Source organism: Meleagris gallopavo, chromosome Z (assembly GCF_000146605.3).
Source record: "Meleagris gallopavo isolate NT-WF06-2002-E0010 breed Aviagen turkey brand Nicholas breeding stock chromosome Z, Turkey_5.1, whole genome shotgun sequence".
Lineage (NCBI taxonomy): Eukaryota > Metazoa > Chordata > Aves > Galliformes > Phasianidae > Meleagris > Meleagris gallopavo.
The window spans coordinates 61,242,028-61,266,167 of record NC_015041.2 but is presented as its reverse complement, the minus strand read 5'-3'; the positions used below and the strand labels follow the sequence as shown (position 1 = coordinate 61,266,167).

Genomic DNA, 24,140 nt, shown 5'->3' with positions numbered 1-24,140 from the left:
AGAATCTGGATTTAAAACTCAGGCTGAGCAAAAGGTGCTCAGCAGCCTTATAGCATTTGGAATTAGGACTACTGATCATGTGATGTGCTAAATTTTGTGTTTAGGTTTGGCCTCTGTTTTGCAGTGCCATGAAAATATGGTCATTTAGACTATACCCGGGCTGAAAATGTGACAGCTGTATTTTCAAGCACACTGAAGCTAACTACAATTCTGTTAAACAAAACAGAATAGAAATTAAATGTGCTGCAAAGCAAGAAGCTTTAAGCAGGCTGAGTGGATGGAGTTGGCTCATCCCATGTGGGTTTATGTGTGCAGAACAAAATTTGTATGCTTACCTAAGCTAACAATTTCCCATAACAGGACACCATATGACCATCTGCAACAAAGAAATACTATTGAGTGCCACCAGAATACAAGATGTCATATATTAAGTTGGTAGATGGTTTTGCTAAGATACAGATAAGATAAGGAAGTGTGATTCATTCTTTCTATTATTTTTTCTTACTAATTTTTGTAAAATGATGGAGTTTGTGGAATCAGAATGCATGGAATCAGTGAAATTAATTCCCTATAAGTCCACCAGCTGGAGTCCTTTTCTAGACTGAAAAGCTCTCAGCATATAGTACTGATACAAATTGCTCTGCTGTGTATCTGTTCTGGTTGCCTGACTAAAATGCTGAGTCTGAATCTCTAGAGGAATCATCAGTTTTTCATTTCAGGTGGGAAATGTACCTCTGTTAGTAACCCAAATCGAATCAGTTTCTTGCAGGATTTATTTTTTTCTTTGCCATTTGCTTGCTTATGCTGGTACAGCATGAATTCTTTGATTAGATGTCACTGTCCTCACTATCAGACTTTCTTTGATACTGAAAAAATCTTTAATTAAAAAGGACCCCTTAAAACATACTTACACATCACTGTTAGTGGTGTAGACACTGTAATTCAATGATTCAATTGCCATCCATCTCACTGGAAGTCGTCCCTGGAAATTATTTCATGGCAGTTAGTTTTTGGGTGGTTGAAACTATAATACAGAATCACAGAGTTGTAGCATAGTTTGGGTTGGAAGAGACTTTTAAAGATCATCTAGTTCACCCCACCCTGCCACTATGTTTATTAGGCATCATCTTCTTCCACATCATTCAAAGCACTAGCTCTGGACAGCTGTTTTGTCAGCTCACAGATCCCAGTGTGCTGTTTTTTACCATCTTGTTAACTCTGGCCTTGTTAAGTAGAATTAGACTAATTTGCCCCAGCCAGATAAATTCTAGGAAAAAAAAAAAAAATTATAGTGTTCAGATATCTACATATCCATACACTGGAAGTAGATTCTCTGTATTTCTGTAGTGCAATTGGATTAAATCTCATGATTGTCTACAAAATTGGTTATTTTGCTGTAATCCACATTCACAGAAATAATTTTCAACTATATTGTATGTAACAAAAACCTGGTATAGAGTTGATTTACAAGTAATGTATGTATATTAATAGTTAATAGAAATCTTTATACATATCAGTGTGTACATTTATATATATATAAACAAATAACATATCAAGTAACTATGAGTTTGCATTTTTCTTTATGTGAAACTAGAAAATAAGAAACAAAACAAAAAATGGAAACAACAGATTATACTCATACTTGATCCTTACCATGGTTTTCTTGACATAAACTTCTTGACCCCTGGATAAGCCAAAGTCAGCTATTTTCGCAACATAATTTTCTCCAACCAGGATGTTTCTTGCTGCCAAATCTCGATGAATAAACTAAAATTTAGAAAACAGAAGTCACCGCAGTATCTGTGAGTTTATGCTTGTTATTTCAATGCTGTACTGAAAATTTATAAACATTCAGAGTAGAAATGAAAACTAAAACAAATAGCTTCACGTGGCACTACCAGAACATTTTAAGCTTTATCTAAAAATTAAAGCAGTTAGGTTCCAAGTCATTTCTGAGTTTTAATGCTTCTTTCACAATTCCTAGTGGCAAAGTATTTCACAGGGCTGAGTGAGCACAACAAAATAATAGTCATTCAGTGGGTGCTATACTAGCCAAAATTAAATTTTGATTTAATTTTTGATTAATTTTGATTTCATTAAGATGAGTAGTTCCTGAAAAATGAGTACTGTGCTTTCAGTTGGTAGAACATTTAGGACTGACCTGTTTCTGGCTCAGGTAGTCCATCCCCCTTGCAACATCTGCTGCAAAATGGAGAAGCTGCTGAGAGGAAAGTGTAGATGCAGTGCTGTTGGCAATAGCAAATGCTGGATCGGTCTCTAGCACCCTGCTTTTACGAAGGAAGTCCAGTAGATTCCCATGGGGGGCATACTCAATAGCAAGATAAAGATATCCTAGTGAAAATTCAGATAGTTAGCATATCACACAGTAAAAGTTGGACAGCAATAATATTTGGACACTTACACTACTGTATATTAAAAGGAAATAAATCAGATTGGAGGAAATCAGACTGTACTGTGCTGGCTTTGTTTTTTTTTTTTAAATTGATTTTTAAATCAATTAAATCAGTGTATTCAAGAGTCTCTTACCCCGATGTTCACATGCTCCCAGAAGATTTATGATGTTGGGATGATGACCAAGTTTACAAAGGACTTCGAGTTCTCCAGCAAAGTCTCTGTGGTCATCTTTTGAAGCATACTCTGAAAATCAAATCAGCATGCATTTATGTTTTCGTTTGAACTGAATTTACGACTATTATTAATTATGAGGACCCTGGGCTGCTTGGGGCACTATTGCTTCATCTCTAACAGAAAAAGGAAAATTCTACGATACATCAATATTTATTTACAAGAATACAAGTTTTCAAAGGAAAAAATAAAAGGAGAGAACTTAATGTCTGTAGCAACCATCTACCAAGAATGAAAGCATCTTAACACATTACATCTAGTTTCCCTTATTTGAGAATGTAGAAGTAATAGCAGATCATACTGCAACTAGTCGCCTATGAATCTTTCCTTTGTGCTCTCTGAATTGTTCCTACCTGCACGCAGACCTTGTCATCATATTTAAGAATGTCTTCCAGTTTGCCTAGATTGTGATCTAGTGAATTGTAAGAAAATACATACATTCTTGCAGTATTCTGTGTGTTGTAGTTCTCTCCAGAACAATGCAGTAATGACTGGTGAATACAAAGAAATTAAGTCTCATAATGTATTATGCATAGATACATAGATGTGGTCATCTGTGAGTGAATAAAGCAAGCAAGACAACCACGTGCTGTGACCAAAGGCTAACTCTGTGCTCCTGCCTAGCCAAAGCATGTTTTATTGGTTCCTCCTTTGAAAATAAACACACAGATGAAGTTTATACTAACCAGTGAATTGCAAAATACGTAATAGTTAATGATATTAACATTGAAAGAAGAACCTAGGCCAACTTGTCAGAGCAGAAATTGAGTCTTTGGCAGAAACAGTTCCTGACCTAGGAACAGCCATTACGTCATTAGTAATTTTGAATATTTATTTTAGTGTTAAGAGAATGCTACTAAGCACTTCTGAAGAGAGAGAAACCTCTGAAGCGAACAACCAAGAGAAGTCTGTAGTCTCAGAGTCTTTGAGATTTACTACCTTTCATCCTTTTAATTGCAGCATCCATGCGTAAGCCATCTTTCTTAATTCGTGCTTTCAAGACTTGCCCAAAGTTACCTTCCCCAATCACATCTTGAAATTTGATGTCATTCCATTCAAGAACTGGGTAAATAGTGGGATCTGGGCTGTTTTTGGCTTTCCTGCTCAGAGTGAGAGTACCTGAGTTAAACTGTACAGCTGGCTCTTCCCTCTGTAACAGAATAAAGCAAACGACAATGGTTTCTTCTTTATGGAGAAATCCTCAAATGCATGTGCGCTCACTCATGTACTCACACACACAGCCTGATTCATCTCTTGCCAACACACAAATGAGTGCATTGGAAAATTACTGCATCAAGCACATCCCAAATAGTTGGGATCCTAATTTATGTGTAATAAATATTATAGCTTGGCCCACTGAACAATTTTACAATTAATGGAGATGAAGGAGATGAACAAAAATATACTGACCTTAGAACCAATTCTAAGCCTCAGTAGGGTTTATCTATTTACCAAATTTGACTAAATTCTGTGGTAACCAAGCTCAGCAGTAAGACTGAGGAAAGAGGATGCAGGGAAATGAAAAAGAGAGGAAATGATCCACCTCCGTACTTGAGACATCTTTACTTCAGCCACACGTGCCCACAAAACATTCTGGAGAATTTTCAAGACAAGGAGTAATTGCATGGAGACACAGGTCATCTTTTTGAATATGCTCCCTGATTCTGTTTTTAGAAAATGAACTGCGTAGGTCCTTTTGAAGGAATTCTTTAGCCCAGCTTCATTCTCCTTCATGGATTACCCTCTAAAGCGGGAGATGTTGCTGAGAAGCAGCAGAGAGTACAGCAGGGTGCAAGCATACAGAGAGAGAGAAAGAGAGAGCATAAACTCCAGCATTTTCCTCAGAATTGCCAGAACTGTGATGCTACCATTGTTCAATCCCTGTGCTGCCTCCAGCTCAAAAAACCTTGGCAGAAATATCACTGATGCTAAAATCCAGGGCTAAAGATTTTGTAGTTTCAAAACAGGAGAAGCTCCTTCATTCTGCCTGGCTTGTTATTTGTGATACACAGGTAAGGAGACAGAAATGAAAAGGATAAACTGTGTCCATCTTTTTTCAAGTCAGGTTGTAATTAAGCTTGCTTTAGCTCTCTGTCACTATAAAAAAAAATACAGGAAGAGCACTAATTGCACACACAACAAGAAGATTGTATTTGAAAAGACTAAAAAAAAGTAAGTGGAAAAAAAAAACAAACAACAAAAAACAAGGAAAAAGATGATGCCAAAATAAGTAGCCACACTGACTCAGGAAAACAAGAAACCCACCACTACATTTTGGAAAGCCTGAGCCATTCTGCGCTGGAAGTTGGCTCGCTTCAACTGCAGCATGATGAGAAAGGCCAGGAGAATTGTTACACAGGTCATTCCTGCAGAGCCAAGGATAGCAATGAGCAGCATTTTACCTCCTTTTGATTCATATGGAGCTGTAGAAGAAGCACATAAAGAGTTTATCATTTCCAGCTAATCCTGAAACAGCCATGAGCAACAACATATAGGTAAATACTCTCATCTTATAAACAGTATAAAGACAGAGTTACAACCCATTTGTTTAACAACGTCACAGACACTGTATTGTCCAATTTTCAGGTGTACAAGCACCTGCAGGTTGTGCTGAGTGCAAGCAGAGCGGTGCGGAGGTCACATTCAGTGATCTAATTTGTGAGCTGTTGGGCACTCTCTAGTGAATACATAGAAATGCTTTATGTTGTCACCTCACCAACACCACAGTGAACTGAGAAGAAAATCCCAACGTCGCTGTGTTGTGTGTCAAAATTAAGATAAAAAGGAAACTAAAACAGTATGACTTTGCTTTAGCTAACTGGCCCTGTTTTTTTGTGCATGTCCAGCATGCTAGAATTACCAACCTTTCATTTCTGGAAGAGTCTTCAATTCAAAGGATGTGTTTGGGTTGCTCAAGCCGACGTTGTTCTGAGCATTAATCTGAACCTGGTACACAGTGTTTGGCTCCAGGCCTTTGAGATGGTACTGGGTAATGGTGGAGTTCTTAATGATAATGTCGATGTGATTGTACTCAGCCTTGCCGTAAATTTTGTAGCTGATGATGATAGAGGAGATGGAATGGCCCTCGGCAGTTGTCCAAGAAATGACTGAGGATGTGTCTGTGGTGTTAGAAAACTTGATGTTGTATGGTGCAGGAGGTATTCCTGTGAACAAACACACAGAAATGTTGGAATGAATTTCCACCTCTTTCACCTTTTCTCACTAGGACAAACATTTCGCTCAGTGCTTTTGTTGTGCTAAACAAAAGATAAACTTTGTTGACAAGCTATTGTAACTGAAGGCAACTCTTTTATAAACTTCATGCAGTCATCCATGTTGCAGTACTCCGTACTTCCAGCAGAGGATTTCATACAACTGTAAGGTATTTAAGTGCATTGTATCTTCTTTTTTTTCCTTAAATGCTGACTCTTTCCTCATTGACACAGCTCAATTACAATGCCAGAATGGTTTTTTGTTTGTTTGCTTGTTTGTTTGAATTAAAAAGGAGCTTGGACTATGGGACTGAATATGTTCATCATTAAAAGAAGAAAGAAATGCTAAACGTGCTAAAAGTATGAACAAGAATGTACAAGAATGAAACACACTGAGATTAAGAAGATGTGGATTCCTTAGCTTTTCATTTCTTTTCCTTTTCTCCTTCTTCTTTTCTGTATTCCTTTTTGTATTCCTTCTTCCTGTTTGTACTACTTCTCTGTAAGAGTGGTTGGGCACTGGAATGGGCTGCCCAGGGAGGTGGTGGAGTCACCAACCCTGGAGGCGTTTAAGGAATGTTTGGATGTTGTTTTGAGTGATATGGTTTAGTGAGGACTATTGGTGATATGTGGATGGTTGGACTGGATGATCTTGTAGGTCTTTTCCAACCTTGGTGTTTCTGTGATTTTTTGGCAGAGAAAGGGTAAATTTTCATCAGTTCCTGATAATTTTCAAGGTAAGAATTTCTTTGGATATTGAACTGTCTTCATTATAATAATAAAAACAACCACAACAAGTGGTCATTGGGAAATGAGTGTTACCGGAACAAAGGATATCATTTAGTGTTGTCAATAAGAAGCAGTCATTCTGATTGCTGGGGGAATCTGGAAGAACTGACCAAAAAGAAGTGAATCGGCTACTTACTGTCACTGAAAGTCCATGCATACAGGTAGTTGCTCCATTCTCCTTGGGACCTGGTGTTTACCCGTACCCTACACATGTATTGCTGTCTGGGCTCAAGATCTTTAATGATCAGAGTGGACATGTTTCCTGGCACTTGGGTGATAACACTGCTCTCATCACCATTGCCATTCACACTCTTCCTTTCCACTTCAACACGAATGTCATCATCTGTCCTCAGAGTTAAGGGATGCCAGGACAAATTCAATGATGTCGTACTTTTTGGAAGGAGTGTGAGACCTTCAGGTGGTGGAAGACCTTGGAGAAGAGAGACAAGGAACATTTCATGTCTGGCGTATGCATACTAAAATATGGGTACCATTAATTCCTAACCACTTGCCTTAGCTTAGAGTGACAAAAGGCAATACTTAATTTTTAATCTAAGCTGAATAAGGAAAAGGAACGATCCAGTAGAATCACGAGGAAGGGCAGGCACACACAATACAAGAGAATTCTATCTCCAATTCTGCTGCTCGTAGTATGCAAATGTTCCTTTCTCGGATCCCTCTATATCTAAATAAGGGAGAATAACTCTGTCTGATACACAAGTGCTCTTCTTCACCTGTGATTTTTTTATTTTATATTTTTTGCTTTGCTGACGTTATTTCAAAAAGTTTTATATATTTTTCACAACTAGCTGCTCTTCCTCAAAGGAAAGTGCACATCAGGGAGCAGACCACAGAGATAACCACCTGAAATAGGCCTTTTCTGAAAAAGGACGATGACTTACCCAGCGCAGCTGTTGTGAAGCTTGCCTGTGGTCCAGGATGGCCCTCCCCACCCTCCCCTTGCCGACTCAGCTGAACACAGAACTGATATTCTGTCCTTGGCTCCAGATTGTCCAGTCTTTTGGTTGAGCCCTTAACTAAGAGGCAAAAAGAGAAAGGAAGAGTGAAGCTGAAAAATGTTAAAGAAGAAAATATCCCTGAATAACTAAACACAGATACTAAGATATTCAGGCTCCTCTTTTGTTCCTGACCTACAAAAATGAACTACATAGGAATATGTAATATATATATTTTTTAATGTAGGAAGTGTAATCCCACTGACTGTTTCTGATCCAGCCAAAGGAATGTTTCCATCCATCCTTCCTTTGCCTCAAAGCAAGACTGGCTCCTTAGGCAGTTTGCATTGTGTAGGCAGATCTTTGTTTATCATGAACTAGTATAACAGTTTACTTGTTGAAGTTCCTGTAATGCTTCCTGTAATATTTTAGACCTTGCCTAAAGTATTAGAGTGTCCATGTCACTCACAAGCGGGCTTCATCTTACCCATACAATTCCTGATCAATATTTAGGTAAGATATCTGTCTCACAGGTGGGCATAATAGACATTAAGGAAGACAGCAGAGGCCGAGGACAGCTCCATATGCCTCACTCCTTTTGAAAACCTGGTATTTGCACAGATTTCAGGAGTTGAGTCCAGCAATGTTCACTGTCTTAGGGCAGGAGAGGGGAATATTTTGGTTGCTGAAAACTCACTGAACGTACACTTTCAATCACTCTTGGTGTATCGCACTCACATTAGCACTGTACAGTACTGTTACATACAGTCACATGGCCAGTGACAAAAGATTTAACCTATCTGGTTTGTAGAATCTTTTGAATCTATGTTAAGAGCAGGTGTAACTCATGTTTTAGTATGTAGTTGAAATTTGCGGTTGAAGGAATTAGAGACCCTTACCTTCCACTGACATCCAGGACTGATAACGCTTTGCTGGCTTGTACAGGAGTTTTGTTGACACCACAGGTCCATCTCCAGTATGTAGCTCAGCATTGATATCAATGATGAGGAAATTATGTCCACTGTTTGTCAGCCTTGGGGCATATTGTGGCACAGGAGGAACTGAGAAAGAATGCAAATATTAAACCAGACTTTCAATTCCTGCATTAAACTGGTATTTTCCTACAGAAAAATGGGAAATGCTCATCCAAATTCTAAGTAGACATGAGTTTAGACCCTAAACCTGATGGTTTAGGTCTTTAAAAAAAAACAACTTGGGTGTTCTTTTAACCCTAATGATCATGTTTAATTTACCCCGTGCACTCAATTAGGATGCTGTGCGTGCCAGGATTCTGTCTATATTCTGTCTGTAAGACATTAATTCGGATACCTTCCTACAGTGCAAGAATGGAACTCTCTGCCATGTTAGAGTTTAAGCTTGCTTTAAGGATAGAAAGGCAAAGAGATTTGTGAAGATTTTTGCTCTTACCTTTAACTGTAACATGAAATGCTTTCTCTGCCATTCCCGCTACCGTCTGCACACTGCAGACCCAGGTTCCTGTGTCACGGGGCAGGACTCGACTAATTGTAAACATAGCTTCAGAGCGATTACTGGTGACAATGAGGGAAGGCTGAAATGACAAAAGACATGGGCCTGAAAAATGTGCACATTAGGGAATGCTCCCATTCCACCTTTCTCAGAGTTTAGGAACTCTCTCTAGGGTTTAGTGACGACAACTGTGAGGCCCTATAGAGCTCATCTCCATAGTTTCATATGCACTTCAGACAATGAGTTCTAATCCTGTGATTCAGGAAGCTCACATGGTGACAGTGGAGTTTGATCATGTGCCTCATTTTCTTCTCTTTAAATCAAAGGCGTTATTGTTCCTTCCTTGCATCTTCAATACACACTGTGGAGTCAATAACTGAAAAGTTATAAATAATTATTCTAAAACGTAATTAGAAAGTTGAAAAGTAAATAATCAAGTTAATATTTCAGAGACAGTGATTAATTACTATTCTATTAAGTAATAAATTTTTCATTTTTACCGGTTGAACCACAGTTGAAGAGTGTAATTAAAATTAACTTACTACTACATATTTCAAAGTACATTTTACTTTTTTAGCAAAAATTAAGATCTCCTTCACATTTTCAAGAATTTCATTATGCTCTTATTTTTTGAGCTGTTCCTAGTCTATGTGAGATCCATTCATCTGTATTACTTCTTTTTATTATTTTTATTTGGTTGGCTTGTTGTTTTTTTTTTGCTAGCCCACATGGATCACAGCAATGTTTTAAATATTTTGAAACAGGAACATGGCAAATAAAGAACAGTAAGCAATAATCAATGTGATCATCTCAGAATGCTGACATTTCTCAACATGTCTGAAAAGCATAGCGTGCATTAATTACAGATGAAGTCAGTACAAATACCAGAAATAATTGGAAGCAATTAATCAAGAGCTTACCCTTAGGACAGTTCCATCGTGCTTCAAAAGTTTAAATTCTTCAGATTTCGGAAGTGGCATTCCAGTAGCTATGCAAAAGGGCTTGAATTCTACACCAGAGTTGAGTTCCACAGGGTCTAGTAAGTTTTCTATCTGAGGTGAAAGGTCTGCAGAGCCTACAGAAGATACACAGTACTTTAATGTCATCCTTCAAGCAGAAGCAGCAAACATATTTTGGCATATAATGCACATATACTCTGGGCAGCATAGATATCTGGTTCTTCCTTCACTTACCTAAGGACAAAGGCAACCAAGGTGAAAGCTGTTATATCAAAGTAAATATGGAAGAAGAAACAACCTTTGTATTCATTCATTTCCTCTCCCTTCCCCTCTATTTGTTGCTCTTTCTGATATTCAAAGAACAGCACACACTAGTTATGATAAAATCAAGGACACATTTTGTAACAAGTAACTCCATTTTATCTTTTCATAAGAGCAGCTGGATCACAACTGTGTGGTTTAGCTGGTTGGATCATGGATCTTTTTTCTCTGCTTGTTTTTGTTCTTGAATGCTTTTAGATAGCAGATTTGCTGCTTTATTTATCAGGCATAAATAATAGTTGCTGAATGCATTTTATAAAATACTGTATGCCAACCCTGCCTGAATCCAAAGAGATTCTGTGATGTATACTCAGCTTGTAACTCTGTGTAAGAGAGACAAGGTAGCTTTAAATACCAAGGTTGTCATGGTGTCTCATCAATTACAGACCATGACTCAGGTGATAAAGAAGTGCATGTAGCTGAAGAAGGGGCATATAATGGTAAAGTAGCATGAACCTATTCAAAAATCATACATGTAGGATGTGCAAGTCCTTTCACTAACTGATACTAGGTTCAGAATCAATGTCTATAGAGTAAAGATTGCAAGTCTACCTCTAAAGAAAGCAAGTCACAGAATCACAAGGTGGGTCCAATCTCTGCTCAAACAGGGATGCCTAGATCAGGGTGTCCCTGCTGTTCAGGTGTCCAGCTGTCTTTTGGAGGTCTCCAATGAGAAGACTCGATAACCCTTCTGGGCAGCCTATGCCAGTGCTTCATCATCCACACAGAAAAGAAGTGCTTTCTGATGTTCAGAAGGAATCTCTGTTTTTCAGTTTGTGCCCACTGCCTCCTATCTTGTCAGTGGGCAACGCTGGAAAGAGCCTGGAACCATTTATAGTGATACTGATAGTGACCATTAATGATAGGATGAGGGGGAATGCTTTTAAACTAAAGGAAGGAACATTTAGATTAGACATCAGGGGGAAGTTTTTTACTGAGTGGTGAGGTGCTGGAACAGGTTGCTCAGAGAGACTGTGAATGCCCCATCCCTGGAGGTGATCAAGCCCAGGTTAGATGATACCCTGTGTAATCTGATCTAGTGCTTGACCTAGGGGCTGGCAAAACTGGCTGTGGCAGAGCATTTGGAACCTTGAGGTTCCAATCCAAGCCATTCTATGATTCTATAGTTTCCCTTGCACACTTCCCTCAGATACTTAAACACATTGCTGAGGTTGCCTTTTTTTCTCCAGGATGAACTCTCAGCTCTTTCAGCCTTTTCTCATAGAAGTGCTGCAGTCCAGATTTGTGGACATCTGTGGGACACTGCAGTATATCCAGGTCTCTCTTGTACTGGGGAGCCTCAAACTGGAGCCATCATTCCAGGTGTTGCCTTACCACTGCTAAGCAGAGAGGAAGGATCACCTTCTCCTACCTACTGTCAGTACTGTGCCTGATGCAAACAACAGATATAAATCTGATGCGAGTCTGATGCAACTGTAGCATACCAGTCTATAAAATGCAGCCTAGGTGGCAGAGACTTAAAGCACTGCAATAAAGGTATACGGATACCTTTATTGGTCTGGGTCCTTGGGATGCAACTGACGGTGTAAGAATCCCAGTCTGGAGTGGAAATGCTATACCAGCATGAAGGTCTGTTTCAATTACACTGGGGAAAAGTCATTTACTACCATGTTACCTTGCTTTACCTTCTTTTTCACATTGCAGACCATGCCATCCATAGGAGCAGATACAGCCCTTATATCTGTCACATGTCCCTCGATTGTGACAATTACATTTGAGTTTGCAGTCTGACCCATAAAAACCAGGTTTGCATTCTGCAAGAACATACATTTCCAGTTAGTGTAATGGTACAAGCAAATGTCTTCCTTTAGTTTTCAATTTCATCAGTTTTCCAGCAGGATTTTGTTCCCTCAGTTGGGCTCAGTTTAAAACTACGCATAGCAGCAGTCAGCTACCCTCAGATCATCCAGAGAACAACTAACATGGCAGTCTAGAGCACTTTTGTATCTGTGCCTGTCATTTGTAGACTAGGTAAGAATGTTGAAGCTTCTTCAACATCCATGTTGTTTCACTTGCACTGCAATGGTACTCAAAGAGTTCATCAGAGTCACAGCACCATTGAACAAAATAGTACATACATGTAGTATGTGGTATAGTACATACTCATTTATCAAGATGTGCTTTATGTCTCAAAGAGATTGCAGTCTAATTGAAAGTGTCAAGACTAATTATACTTAGTATTATCTAGCAACGGATATATGATTGGCAGTGAATTGCTCAGCGTGACTTATAGACATCCAGCAGGCTTTAGCTGTTGCTGGATTTTCAACATCTCAGTGTTTAATTACTTTACAGAATAATTTGAATAATTTGAAATTTTACTGTATCTGAGGATTTGAAAAACTCCTCTGAGGTAGGTAAATATTATTATCCCTGTAATAGAGAATGGAAAAATTCCAATCTTTTATTGTCGTCTGTTAGACCCCTTCCGTATTTCATAGGTGCAGCACAGTAATGACTTTTCACTGTTATCCATATTTTTTACTATACCTTTATCACATTCCAGTCCCATCCATCCTGTGGCACATGAACAACCATATGGATCTGGCAGGCAGAACATATAGTTTTTGCAGCCATAGTTTTCTTTACAGCTCTCTTCACATGTTTTGCCAAATGTATTGGCTCCACAAGCTATTAGGGGAGGAAAAGAAAAGAGAGACCCAAGAGCAATTAATTTGTAGAAGAGTGGATGTTTCCAATTATACAGGTTTAGACAACAGAAAACTTGAATGAAAATGAGAAATAGCATTTTCACCATTCAAGTACTAGATCTATTAAACTCCATAATATCTTAAGCCGCTAATGCTAAGTTCAAAAAGCTAAAACAAACAGCTTTCTGCCATGTGAGAATCTATCAGCAAAGTATCCATTACTTTAGGTATTTGAGTGTAGAGCTGCAGTGATAAGTTCTCTTACAAGCCTTTCTAATACATAATGGATAAACAGTTCCACGAAAACAAAATCTTAGAGATCAGTGCATATGAAGCTGCTCAAGGTTTTATTTCTCCACTATGATCTCTACTACACTAGAGTAGTTCAGATGTCAGCTATTCCGTAGCTTATCTCTAATACTTGCAGTGCTGCACTATGATCAGAATTTTAAGGTATGTATTTAGCACTGCACTCACAAACTGCCTGGAGAGATCAGTGTGCAGTGGGCTCCTTCAATTTCTCCAGAATCCAAACTAATTGTCACCAATATGGATGTGCACTAACACACGTATGTTTTTGGTATGTCTTGCAGAGACAAATAATCCTGTGAGCAACCCCAGATGGCAACTTGTCTAGAAGCAGCCTGGGAATCTCCTGTAAGGGGACTTCACTTCTCTGTGCCAATGTATGTGCAGTGACTTGTAGTCTATCATAAATCTGACAGTCTGTTGGAGGAACTGGAAACATTTATCTTTCCTGACATTATTGTAGTGTGAGGATAGAGAGAGAAGGTAAACTACAACAACAGTTACACTAATTAAATCCTACCCAACACTGGCTCTAAATGCTATATCCACCATGAGTCAACCATGGTTATTACTGAGTGCAAATTAGTAATTAATATTTGAAAAGAATATTTGCTTACCTTTCTCACATGTTTTTCCCATAAACCTGGAGGACAGATGCATCCCCTGTATCTTCATGACAAATGCCATTGTTCATGCAGGAAGGGCAGTGGGAGCTACAGGAAGGGCCCACTTCTGAGCTTCACATCCTTTCGTGAAAAAATATAATGACATATTTGTAGTCTTCTTATTCAGTAACCAGTAAAACAGTAGTGACTGGATGATCCGTATGCCACCCTTCCAAACTATGGTCGTCTACCCTCATGTAAAATAGTCACTTTTTTCATTGTGGAAGTGCCTGTATTTCTGGAGCAGATCTGTTGTGTAGTACAAAGTAATATCGCATAACATTTTCATTGAACAAACTGAGGAAGCCTTAGTTTTTGAAATTAGATTTTGATCCAGGAAAGTAAGTATGGAAGTTAGCAAATTCGTTATATGTAATATTTCTGTTCTTCTAGCACAGATCTGAGACTTACGAAAGCACCAGTGTTCACTCAGATTGGGCCACACCAACAGTAAGCCAGCAGGTGCCAGCTTGGCATCACTCCCATTTGGCAAGTCATGATTTTATTCTGCACCAGTATTTTTCTTGATATTAGTTCATTAGACAAAGTTCACTGCTGCTATATCTTTGCTGTCTTCAATAACCTGATGACCTCTTCCTGGACAAATAAATCAGCTTATATGCTGGATTTTAATGCCTGTTATGATTTTCTTCCTCGTATCATAATTTAAAAAAATACCAATACCATTAATGGCTACTTTAAACAAACCGGTGTAGTTTGTCAAATTACAATGAAGTATGCTAAAGATTGCTCTAGGATAATAAATGGAGTTTGAATTCAGTTTTCCACAAAGAACAGATACATTTGAAACATTTATTTTTTGCTCATATCCAGATCTCATATTCACGAGAGACTTGTGCCAACCTTCTTTGTTAGAAGAATGTTTGTTTTTGTTTGAAATTTTAAGTATTTGATATTTGAGAAAAGAGCTATCTCTTCTGGCAATAGGATGAACTGAGCCTAAATCAGCAGATTTTTTTCTCTCTCAGCTGCTTGAATCAGTACCAGCTTATCCCAAAGACTGCTGGGAAAAAATTTCTTCTGACATAATCTGATGGCAGCCTATGCCAAAAAAGATTCTGGCCCGTATTTGGACACAGTCTAAGTTTCATATCACATTCATTACAACATTAAACAATTAATCATTAGCACACATTAATGGAACTTACGTCTTACAATAAGCCTCGTGTAAGCAGAAGTAAAGAGATTTCCTCCTATGTATCTGGCAGAGTAAACACCTGCATCCTGCAGCTGAACTCGGGGATAGGAAACTTCCAGCTCACCTGGCACCTCGTGTCTGGGCACCGAATGGATGAAGGAACCTGGAGAAGGAGCACAGCAGGCAGAAATCATCCATCCTGTACAACCAGAGCAAGGTTGAGCTGATTGCTGAGGAAGGAAAGCTGGGATGGAGTAAGCAGCAAAATGTATTTATTAGTTATTGACTTGCTGACTGCTCTTTAGCTGTGCTAGTTCTTAGTAATTGGAAAGGTACAAGCGAAGAGTAAGCTGGATCTTAAGGAGATGCAATAGGAGAATGACACAAACATGTCTGAGTTTAGCACTGCTTTACTAGAATGCAGCTAAGAGTTGTGGTTGAAAGCTTTTTGTTCCCTGGCCCTTCCTGCAATGAGGGGTGGCTCTGCAAGGAGTCTGTTGTGGCCAGAAGGAGTAAAACAGCAAGCTAGGTCCTCTGTCATCTCACCAGCTCAAAAATTGACCTCACAGAGGACAGGAAGGAAGAGTATATTGCAGCTTTATCTTTTCTTCCCAGACTTAACATGTTTCTGCCTCTTCCGTGTTTTCTTACCATGGGAGCTTATCGTGTTATTCTGCAGTTGGTCATACATGCTCGCTAAGTAAGGTGATACCATTTAGTCTTTGGATACCTAGCAGTCAAATTTCAGGCACATGTGAAACATGAAACCCTGCTGAGGATCACCATCAAAAAAGCAAAAAGACATTTAGTCAGACAAGACCATGGCAATACATAACACCTCTTCAAGAAAGCAAAGAAAAAGAGCAAAAAACGACAAGGATTTGTTCTGAAGCTGTGTTTTGTTTGTTTGCTTACATGTCTTTTGAATTACAATCCGTGAAAAATGACGACAGCAAAGTACTGAGAAAGCCTTATGCTAATATTGTGTTAGCAAGGTTCAGCTTTTGTGGCTCATTTTCCATGGCAGCACGTTATGCCAGTGTATAGAAATTCTGTTCAGAACAGCTGTGTTTGCTGGATGGCCTTGTGAGCATCTGCAAGGGGGAAGTGTTACTTTATATGCCTGAAGTGAGAGACAGCAACAGTTGAGTAAGTCAAGACAAGGTTTTTCTATTCACTGCCCAGTGCCATACCAGGATGACATTTCTGCAGTCTCAGGTGGAGAACCTGACCTACTGTCCGGAGTTGAGGCTTCCAGTTAGAGCTCCAGAGAAGGCAGCAGTGGAATGTAAAGACTTCTGCTCCAACACATTAGCTGGTTCTTATATGGGAAAATGCTGATAGAGGGTCACAGAATTTCCTTGGGGGCACTGAAGGGACAAGTGATGGCAAACTTTCCCCACTGAGCAGTGTCATAGCTGAATCTAAGAAGCATATCTTTAATAAACTCTGCTTTGTGTGTTGCCCTTTCTAAAAGACACCTTTTGCACTTGCTTCCAAATGCGTGCACTTGAAAAGCAGTAGAAATGCAAAGAAAGATGTGATAAATAAGCATGCACAGAGGTACAGAAAAGAGATAAAAACTAAAATCAAACAGATAAAAATAGGAGAGGATAGGAAAAGAAATGAAAAAGGAAAAATGAAAAATAAAGGAAAGGTGTAGATAGGATTTAGCATTCTGGTGGGAGAGAAACAAGTAGCTCAGTTTCAATATTTAAGTATGGGAGATGGTTCCTTTAAGGGACATTGGATGCATGAGAAATTATGCCTGCTCCAGCTTCACAGTGAGGACATCAGCTTTAAAGCAGTTAAGTGGCAGGTGGCTAAGACAAGGACAGAATGAAGAGACAAGAGAGAGGTTAATTACCATTTTTGTAGATCACCGCATCTTCCTCTTTTGCTGCCATTCTGATGAAGGAAATATTCACGTGCTCTCCCTTGTTTGCTGTAACTGTTAAGGCCACTGGGTGGAATGAAGCTACAAACAAAATAAGACATAAATTTGGGATAAATTGCAGCAGTTGTTATCTGTACCTGGTGTCTGGGCTGAAAGCTGAGATTAATTTATGAGCATGACACTATCTCAGATTCTGATGTTTAAATGTCCTCACTGCACACACAAGCTATTTAGCATCAGCCATCTATGCCATCCCTACGTTTGGCAAATACTGAGAACTCACCAATAAACTCAAACAACAGAATGCTAGAAGAAACTGAGATGTGGAATTTTTTTAAAAGGATTTTGTCTGAGTAATTGAAAACACTTCCTACCTAGGAGCCCCAACTGGTTGTAAAATGCTTTCCTAAGTTTCTTCATCTCTTGAGACATTTTTAAAGCAGGCTGGATACTGAACTGGAAAATGTCTTGTAGGAAGAAGCAGACATGCAGCCTGCATGCCTCATTTCTCCTCTGTTTCAGCTTTCTGATGGAGAACAGTTGAGACAGCTCAGAAGATTACAATCGCATAGGGGCTGGGGGAGATAGCATGGCCTGTGCTGGTGTTCATTCACCGCATCATCTATAAGTATTGGGAGTGCTAGCTTGCACCAAGAACGAACGAATAAACTGTATTTAATAAACTCTATTTTGGGAAAAACAACTCATTGTTGCTTATCCCAAAATAGGCCCATCTGAAAAAGTTGTAGGAGACAATTTCTACATGTAGGTTAATGGTATCTTTCAGTTTTCCGCTGGACTTTTCCACTGGATTTGTACTCAACTTTAATTACCGAATTTTAATTTTATTTTTTGGTCATAAGGGAAACTGGTTTTCCTGCTCAAAGAGAAAAGTAATTTTATGTGTTTGCTTATAGTTCTATTTAAGAAAAATCAGACAGCAATAAAGAGAAGGATTTTCACAGATTTTTTTCCTTTACTTGGAAAAGAAAGATAAAAAACAACTGGGAGGCACAGAAAAATCTCAAGGAATTGTAATTTTTATGGCCAGTTAAATGATCATTTTATCACAATATATTATTTTGAAACAAATTAGAAGTTAGAGATTGTTACCGTTGTTTAGCTGGAAAATTCTTAGTATTTTTGAGAACAACCTCAGATTTTCTGTTCTAACACTGAGTTTTTTTATGCCATGCTGCTACTGACATGTCAGGTGTCAAAAAAACATTTTTCTGTTTTTTTAAGTAAATTTCCTGACTTCTGAAATTATTAAACAATTTTAATTTCAGCTCTTTATCTGACTCTTGTACAATTCTTTCTACAGTTCCCAGAGATGTGAAGCATGGATTTTCTGCAGATCCTTTTTTCCTTCTACTCTGAAGCTGCATAGTCACAGAACTCCTGCTGTGCTTGCTGCTGCTGGCTGAGTTTCTCCCGCTTCATGTTTTTTTCAGCTCATGTGATCCTTTTGCTGCTATTACTTTTCTTGCCTTCCACCTCAGCACTGTTCTAATGACAGAATCACTGAATGGCCTGGGTTGAGAAGGACTACAGTGATCATCTAGTTTCAACCCCCTGCTATGTGTAGGGTCGCCAACCACCAGACCAGGCTGCCCAGAGCCACATCCAGCCTGGCCTTGAATGCCTCCAAGAATGGAGCATCCACAGCCTCCTTGGGCAACCTGTTCCAGTGCCTCACCATCCTCTGAGTGAAAAACTTCCTCCCAATATCTAACCTAAACCTCCCCTGTCTTAGTTTCAAACCATTCCTCCTTGTAATATCACTATCCAACCTTGTAAACAGCCGTTCCCTCTCCTGTTTATATGCTCTCAAGTAGCTCTGACAAATCTGTAAGTGTTTTTCAACTGATTTCAACCAGACTCCTCCTGCATGGTACAGCAGGAAAATATGAAGGATCTGATGAGTTATTAGGTAACACGGCAGATATGGCACTGGTATCTCAAGTTACATCTCAGAGAATTCCAATATAGAGTAATGTAGTAATTTCTACTTTAAAAACAAAAAAATGAAAACTGAGAGCTCCAATTTACAGTCAGCTATTGAGCTGGACGTTATTTGTGAATAACAAATGCATGTTGAACACTGTGATCTAGTCAGGAAAAATCAACAGCTTTCCCAAAGACAAATGGTTAGATACAAATGATCCTAAGAGAGGTATTACTAATTGGGTTAGCAAGATATTAAACCTTTGTATCCTCATTTTCTTTTCTTTGTATGGTGTTTAGTTTAGCCCCAAGACTTCTTCTTCAAAGTATTGTTGCAATGGAAAGGAACCCACGCTCTCTGGTAGACTCCATTCCAAAGTATTTTTAGACTGTAGCTTGTGTTTTGTGATTTCACATCTTGAGTGTGCCAATTCCTTATAGAGACATCATGAACTGAGTTGCAGGGCAAGTGCCATAAAATTCTTTCAATAGCGATTCCATAATTGTCTGTATGCTGCTCTGGAGAGTTTCTGGGAGAGAAACTAAATAATAATATAAGAAAATACACATAATTTTGTAGAGAAGTTGAACAAATTGCATTTGATTAGATGCAGGACAAGGGTTCAATTCCAGATATGTATACTATATCCAGTATAATAATTACATATAAAAGCATAGTCTGTTCCTTCTTACTGCATGAGTCAATGTTACATGTAACCATAATGCTAACATACAAAGAAATGCAAAGAATAGATTCCTTACTTTCAGAATGGCACATGTATAGAATAAAACGGGAAAATGAGCCTGTTATCCTTCCTGCTATATGCCAAAAGTGCTCAGTGTATCTACATATCTGTATCATAGCAGATACATAACAGAGTAGAAGACAGTGGGGCCACCAAACTGATTAATACTTAGTGAGTGTTTCAGTAGCTTCTTGGCTTGAAGATGTAAAACAGTGGCTGGATTTTCAAAAGTGCTGCTCTTTCCTGTGTCTTTTGTACGGGAAACTGCTCATTTCAACTCTTGCTGAATTTTTATTGTTGTATAACACTCTGTCTTTAGAAAATATTCAGGCAGCAACAGTAAAGGGCAGTAAGTCCTGTTTTCCAACTACAGATGCTTTGCCAAACAGCACAGTCCTTCAGTGACCTCTTCTTCCTCTTTCTGTGGACTTAATAGCTTTGAGAATTTCTATTGTAACTCTTTCTCACCAGTCTACACTGTTTAGATTACACACATTCACTGATGAGTTATTAGCTCAAACATTTGTCATTCAGAACTTTCTCAAAGAAAATCCAAGAAATAGCTTCAAACCTGGAAAAGATTTGTGGAAACCTACCTAATGCTCATGTGAATGCTGTGTTATTTCTGGTTGGAACAACTTCTCCCAGACAGGGAGCTCTCAAAGTTTGGCTACTTTAAATTCTCTGTGCCTAGGTGCAAAGATGCTAATTGCAACACACTGATGGATTCAGAGGACCCTCATCCTGCCATGGAGGTTACTGCACATGGCAGCTTTAGCTCACTGGTGTTCAGCCAGAGACATAGTCAAGTTGAAGGAGTTGTTCCCTCCTTCAGAACCTTCCATGGACTGTTATCATATGTCCTCCTCCCCACTGCTGCCTCCTTTGAAATAACAGTTGTTTGCCCTGAAAAGGAGATGCACATGCAGACCTTTCTTGGTGGCTATCCTGAGCCTTCAAAGAGCACATTTGGTCAGAAATGACAAAAGCAAAATAAATAGGCACTTGTCCTGCTCATTTTTCTTGGAATATTTCCATACTAAACAAAACAAATGGACACTAGTTGTAGCTCACGTGAAAGAAGAACTTTTTTCTAGGTTAGCTGTATAATTATGAGGGATGTCAATAAAGTTATTTCTTCTTAGAAAAACACAGAAAAACAAAAGTGTGAAAGTGTCTACACAGCCTAGCTGCCATGGTGTAAAATGTTACAGCAAAGCAGTAAATTGTGACAAACTCTGCTGAAATTTCGAAAGCATTCAGAAAAAATTCTCTGAATTTTCTTTCCACTGTTGTGATGCTTTTCTTTTCCATACTGATAGAGAATATGCAAATCCAAATTGGCTGACATGGCTTTCCTGGACCATGGCAGTTATTTTCCAGGCTCAGGTTGCCTCTTAAAAAATAAGGATAGCAATGTTTGCTGTCTAGATCTAGACCTCTGAAGGAGTCTCACAGTGAAGGAGTTTCCATTTGTAATGTTTAATGGCATCATTGAGGCCACTGCCACCTAATTTTATTCCTAGCAGCAGCCAAATACAGGTAGAGTACCTGTAGACAACTAGCAGCTAGTATCAAACAGCTGACCCTACACTTTATTTAAAAAAAAAACAAAAAAACAACACGGAATTGAGCCCAGTCTATTTTAGCTGACTCCAGGTTGTCTTGCCTGATCTGGAGCCAACTTTTGTGACCACATCTGTGAAACAGGGATGACTGCTGGAGTGCACACAATGACATGCAAAATTCAGTTTTGATCCTCACACAGTACCTCCCCGTGGCATCTTCATGGTGTGTATCCTTGTCACCTCATCCTTCAGCTTCCCTTCACAGTAGTATGCTCCAATGGTCTCACTGGCCTTTTCCCTTTTCCACATCACCATCTTGGCTGTGGCTCTCTTTGAATCTTCACTGACCTCCAGAGGTTCTCGATGCTGATTTGTCACATCCTCTTGGTCTCGGTCAATTGTGATAGACTCACGGGAGCGCCATTTTGAAGTGATACAGATAAGTGATGTCTCTGAGTTGCCCACCAGAGGGAATGAATTGATAAGGATGAGGTCCAGTGCTGCTTCCACTTTACCTGGGGGAAAAACAGCAAGTGGAAAAAATTTACAGCAGATTTTGAGTATTTGGCTTGTCAGATCACCAAAGAAGGTATTTCACCCTGTCCTCAGGCTTTCTGTCTTATTCAGTCTTACGCAGCCTTACAGCAAAATAAAAAGCTACAGATTAGGCACAGAGTGCACCCTCAGGAACTTTGTTGATGTTCCCAAATTGGGTGGAGTGGCTGACACACCAGAGAACTGCACTGCCATTGAGAGAAACCTCAACAGGCAAAAAACATCGTGAAGTTTAACAAAGACAAGTGCAAGGTCCTGCATTTGGAAGGAATAACCTCATGTACCAGTACAGGTTTGGGGCTGACGTACTGCAAAACAGCACTGCAGTGAGGAACCTGGGAGTCCTGGTGGACAGGTTGACCATGAGCCAGTAGTCTGCCCTTGAGACCAAAAAAGCCAGTGGTATCCGGGAATGCAGTAAAATAAATTGTGACCAGCAGGTCGAGGGAAGCAATCTTCTCCCTTTACTCTGCCCTGTTGAGGCAACATCTGGAGTGCTGTGTCCTTTGTGGGTTCTCCAGTACAAGAAATACATGGAGATCCTAGAGCAAGTCCAGCAGAGAGCTATAAAGATGACAAAGGGGCTGGAGATTCTCCAGAACAGAGAGTTGGGCCTGCTTAGCCTATGCTTATGAATATCTAAAGTGAAGGTGTCAAGTGGACGGGCCAGGCTCTTTTCAGTAGTGCCCAGTGACAGAACAAGCAACAGGCACAAACTGGAACAAAGGAAATTCCATACAGAAATGAAGAAGTAGTTTACTCTGAGGGTGACAGAGCACTGAAACAAATGCTCAGGTTTTGGTGTCTCCTTCTCTGGAGATACTCAAATCTGATTAGATGTGATCCTGGGCAATGTGCTCCAAATGACACTGCGTTGTTGTAGAGGCATTGGACTAGATGATCCCAAGTGATCCCTTCCAACCTCAACTATTCTGTGATTCTGTGGTTAATTGTTCTGTTACAGCTAGTAGGATTTTAGAACATACTTAATATGTGAAAAACAGATGGGCTTTGCTCTTCTTGGAGGAGGAAATAAACCTCCCAGACTCATGTAATTACTTCGAGTTGTTGCAGAAGCCCAAGGAAAGCTTAGCACATTGCTCTGTGGATAGTCAGACATGCATAGCAGTGCCTTGAGTATGGTTCTTCGCCATTAAGAGTTGGCTGACAGTTTGATAATTTCTTTTATGTCCTTGACATGGATTTAATATGTATGAATTGACATGAGATGGATATGTTTTTAGATTTAGTAGTAAGCAGTATTTTGAACACTTGGAATATTTTTTCAGTTATTTTAAGTGTTAGGATTAGTGATTCCATAGCTATTCACATGTTAACCTCTCAATGGACTTACAGACAGCAGCAGAAACCATGGCACTCAAAGAACAAGTCCATGGCAGAAACGGACCAATTTTTTTGGAGTCTCTTATTAATCAACAGGAATACAAGTTTATTTTATAAAGAGAACCACTAGAAATAGATGAAGCTGGAAGTTCTTTCACAATGGTCATCATGATCTGAATTTCTCACAGGGTGCTACAGATTTAGTTGTTCAAATGTGTGTGGTAGCAGGGAAACACAGGTCTCCTATAGTCAACTTTGCAAATAATAAGCATTTCACTTCATTTTTGAAATCCACGGTAAGGAGAAGGGAAAATAACATTTTTTTCTTCTAGCTGAAGCAGGAAGAATAATTGATTATTTTATTCATCACTTTTATATAATTTTCCTGCTTTGGATACAAGCATCCTTTGTACTTTACAGACAGACCCAATATTTAGAGCCGTTCTGCTTCCAAAGTTTTCTGTCACTGAAAGAAATGAGTGCAGCCCAAGATACAGGGGGCCAGAAGGTCTGTGTGCTTGCTGCATTCTGCATGCACCCTGCTGGCGCAGAAGGCCAGGGAGAGTGCCTGTTCCTTCTCCCCATGCTGGGGATGGAGGTGTCATGACAGCTTAGTGACTTCGCTACATCCAGCCTGGTGCTGTGCCAGCTCAGGTAGTTCTTGGTCACATCATGGAGAAACAAAATCTTGTGGAGAGGATGCAGCAGGCCCTACAATAAGTACTGCATGAAGGTGGAGCTCAGTGAAGTCAGCTCATCCTGTTGCTACGGAAGTACATCCTCCCCATGTTCTCTCCCCTGGTGAGGCCATGTTTAGAATACTGTGTACAGCTCTGGGCTCCCAATTCAAAAAAGACAGAGATTTCCTCAAAGGAGTCCAGCAAAGGGTCACAAAGATGATTAAGGT

At 39.3% G+C, this 24,140-nt stretch overlaps 1 protein-coding gene across 1 annotated transcript in view; it reads right to left on the bottom strand.

Moving 5' to 3' along the window:
- TEK (TEK receptor tyrosine kinase) overlaps window positions 1–24,140 on the bottom strand; it is a 37,452-nt gene that overhangs the window by 1,861 nt on the left and 11,451 nt on the right. The window contains 22 exon segments of the mRNA XM_010726162.3: window positions 336–376; window positions 912–982; window positions 1,654–1,767; window positions 2,162–2,352; window positions 2,548–2,658; window positions 3,586–3,796; window positions 4,912–5,069; window positions 5,511–5,810; window positions 6,784–7,077; window positions 7,550–7,684; window positions 8,503–8,664; window positions 9,032–9,173; window positions 10,012–10,166; window positions 12,018–12,146; window positions 12,883–13,023; window positions 13,970–13,996; window positions 13,999–14,013; window positions 14,016–14,078; window positions 14,081–14,098; window positions 15,187–15,339; window positions 17,044–17,154; window positions 21,538–21,849. Coding sequence (XP_010724464.1) covers window positions 336–376; window positions 912–982; window positions 1,654–1,767; window positions 2,162–2,352; window positions 2,548–2,658; window positions 3,586–3,796; window positions 4,912–5,069; window positions 5,511–5,810; window positions 6,784–7,077; window positions 7,550–7,684; window positions 8,503–8,664; window positions 9,032–9,173; window positions 10,012–10,166; window positions 12,018–12,146; window positions 12,883–13,023; window positions 13,970–13,996; window positions 13,999–14,013; window positions 14,016–14,078; window positions 14,081–14,098; window positions 15,187–15,339; window positions 17,044–17,154; window positions 21,538–21,849 — 3,054 coding nt within the window.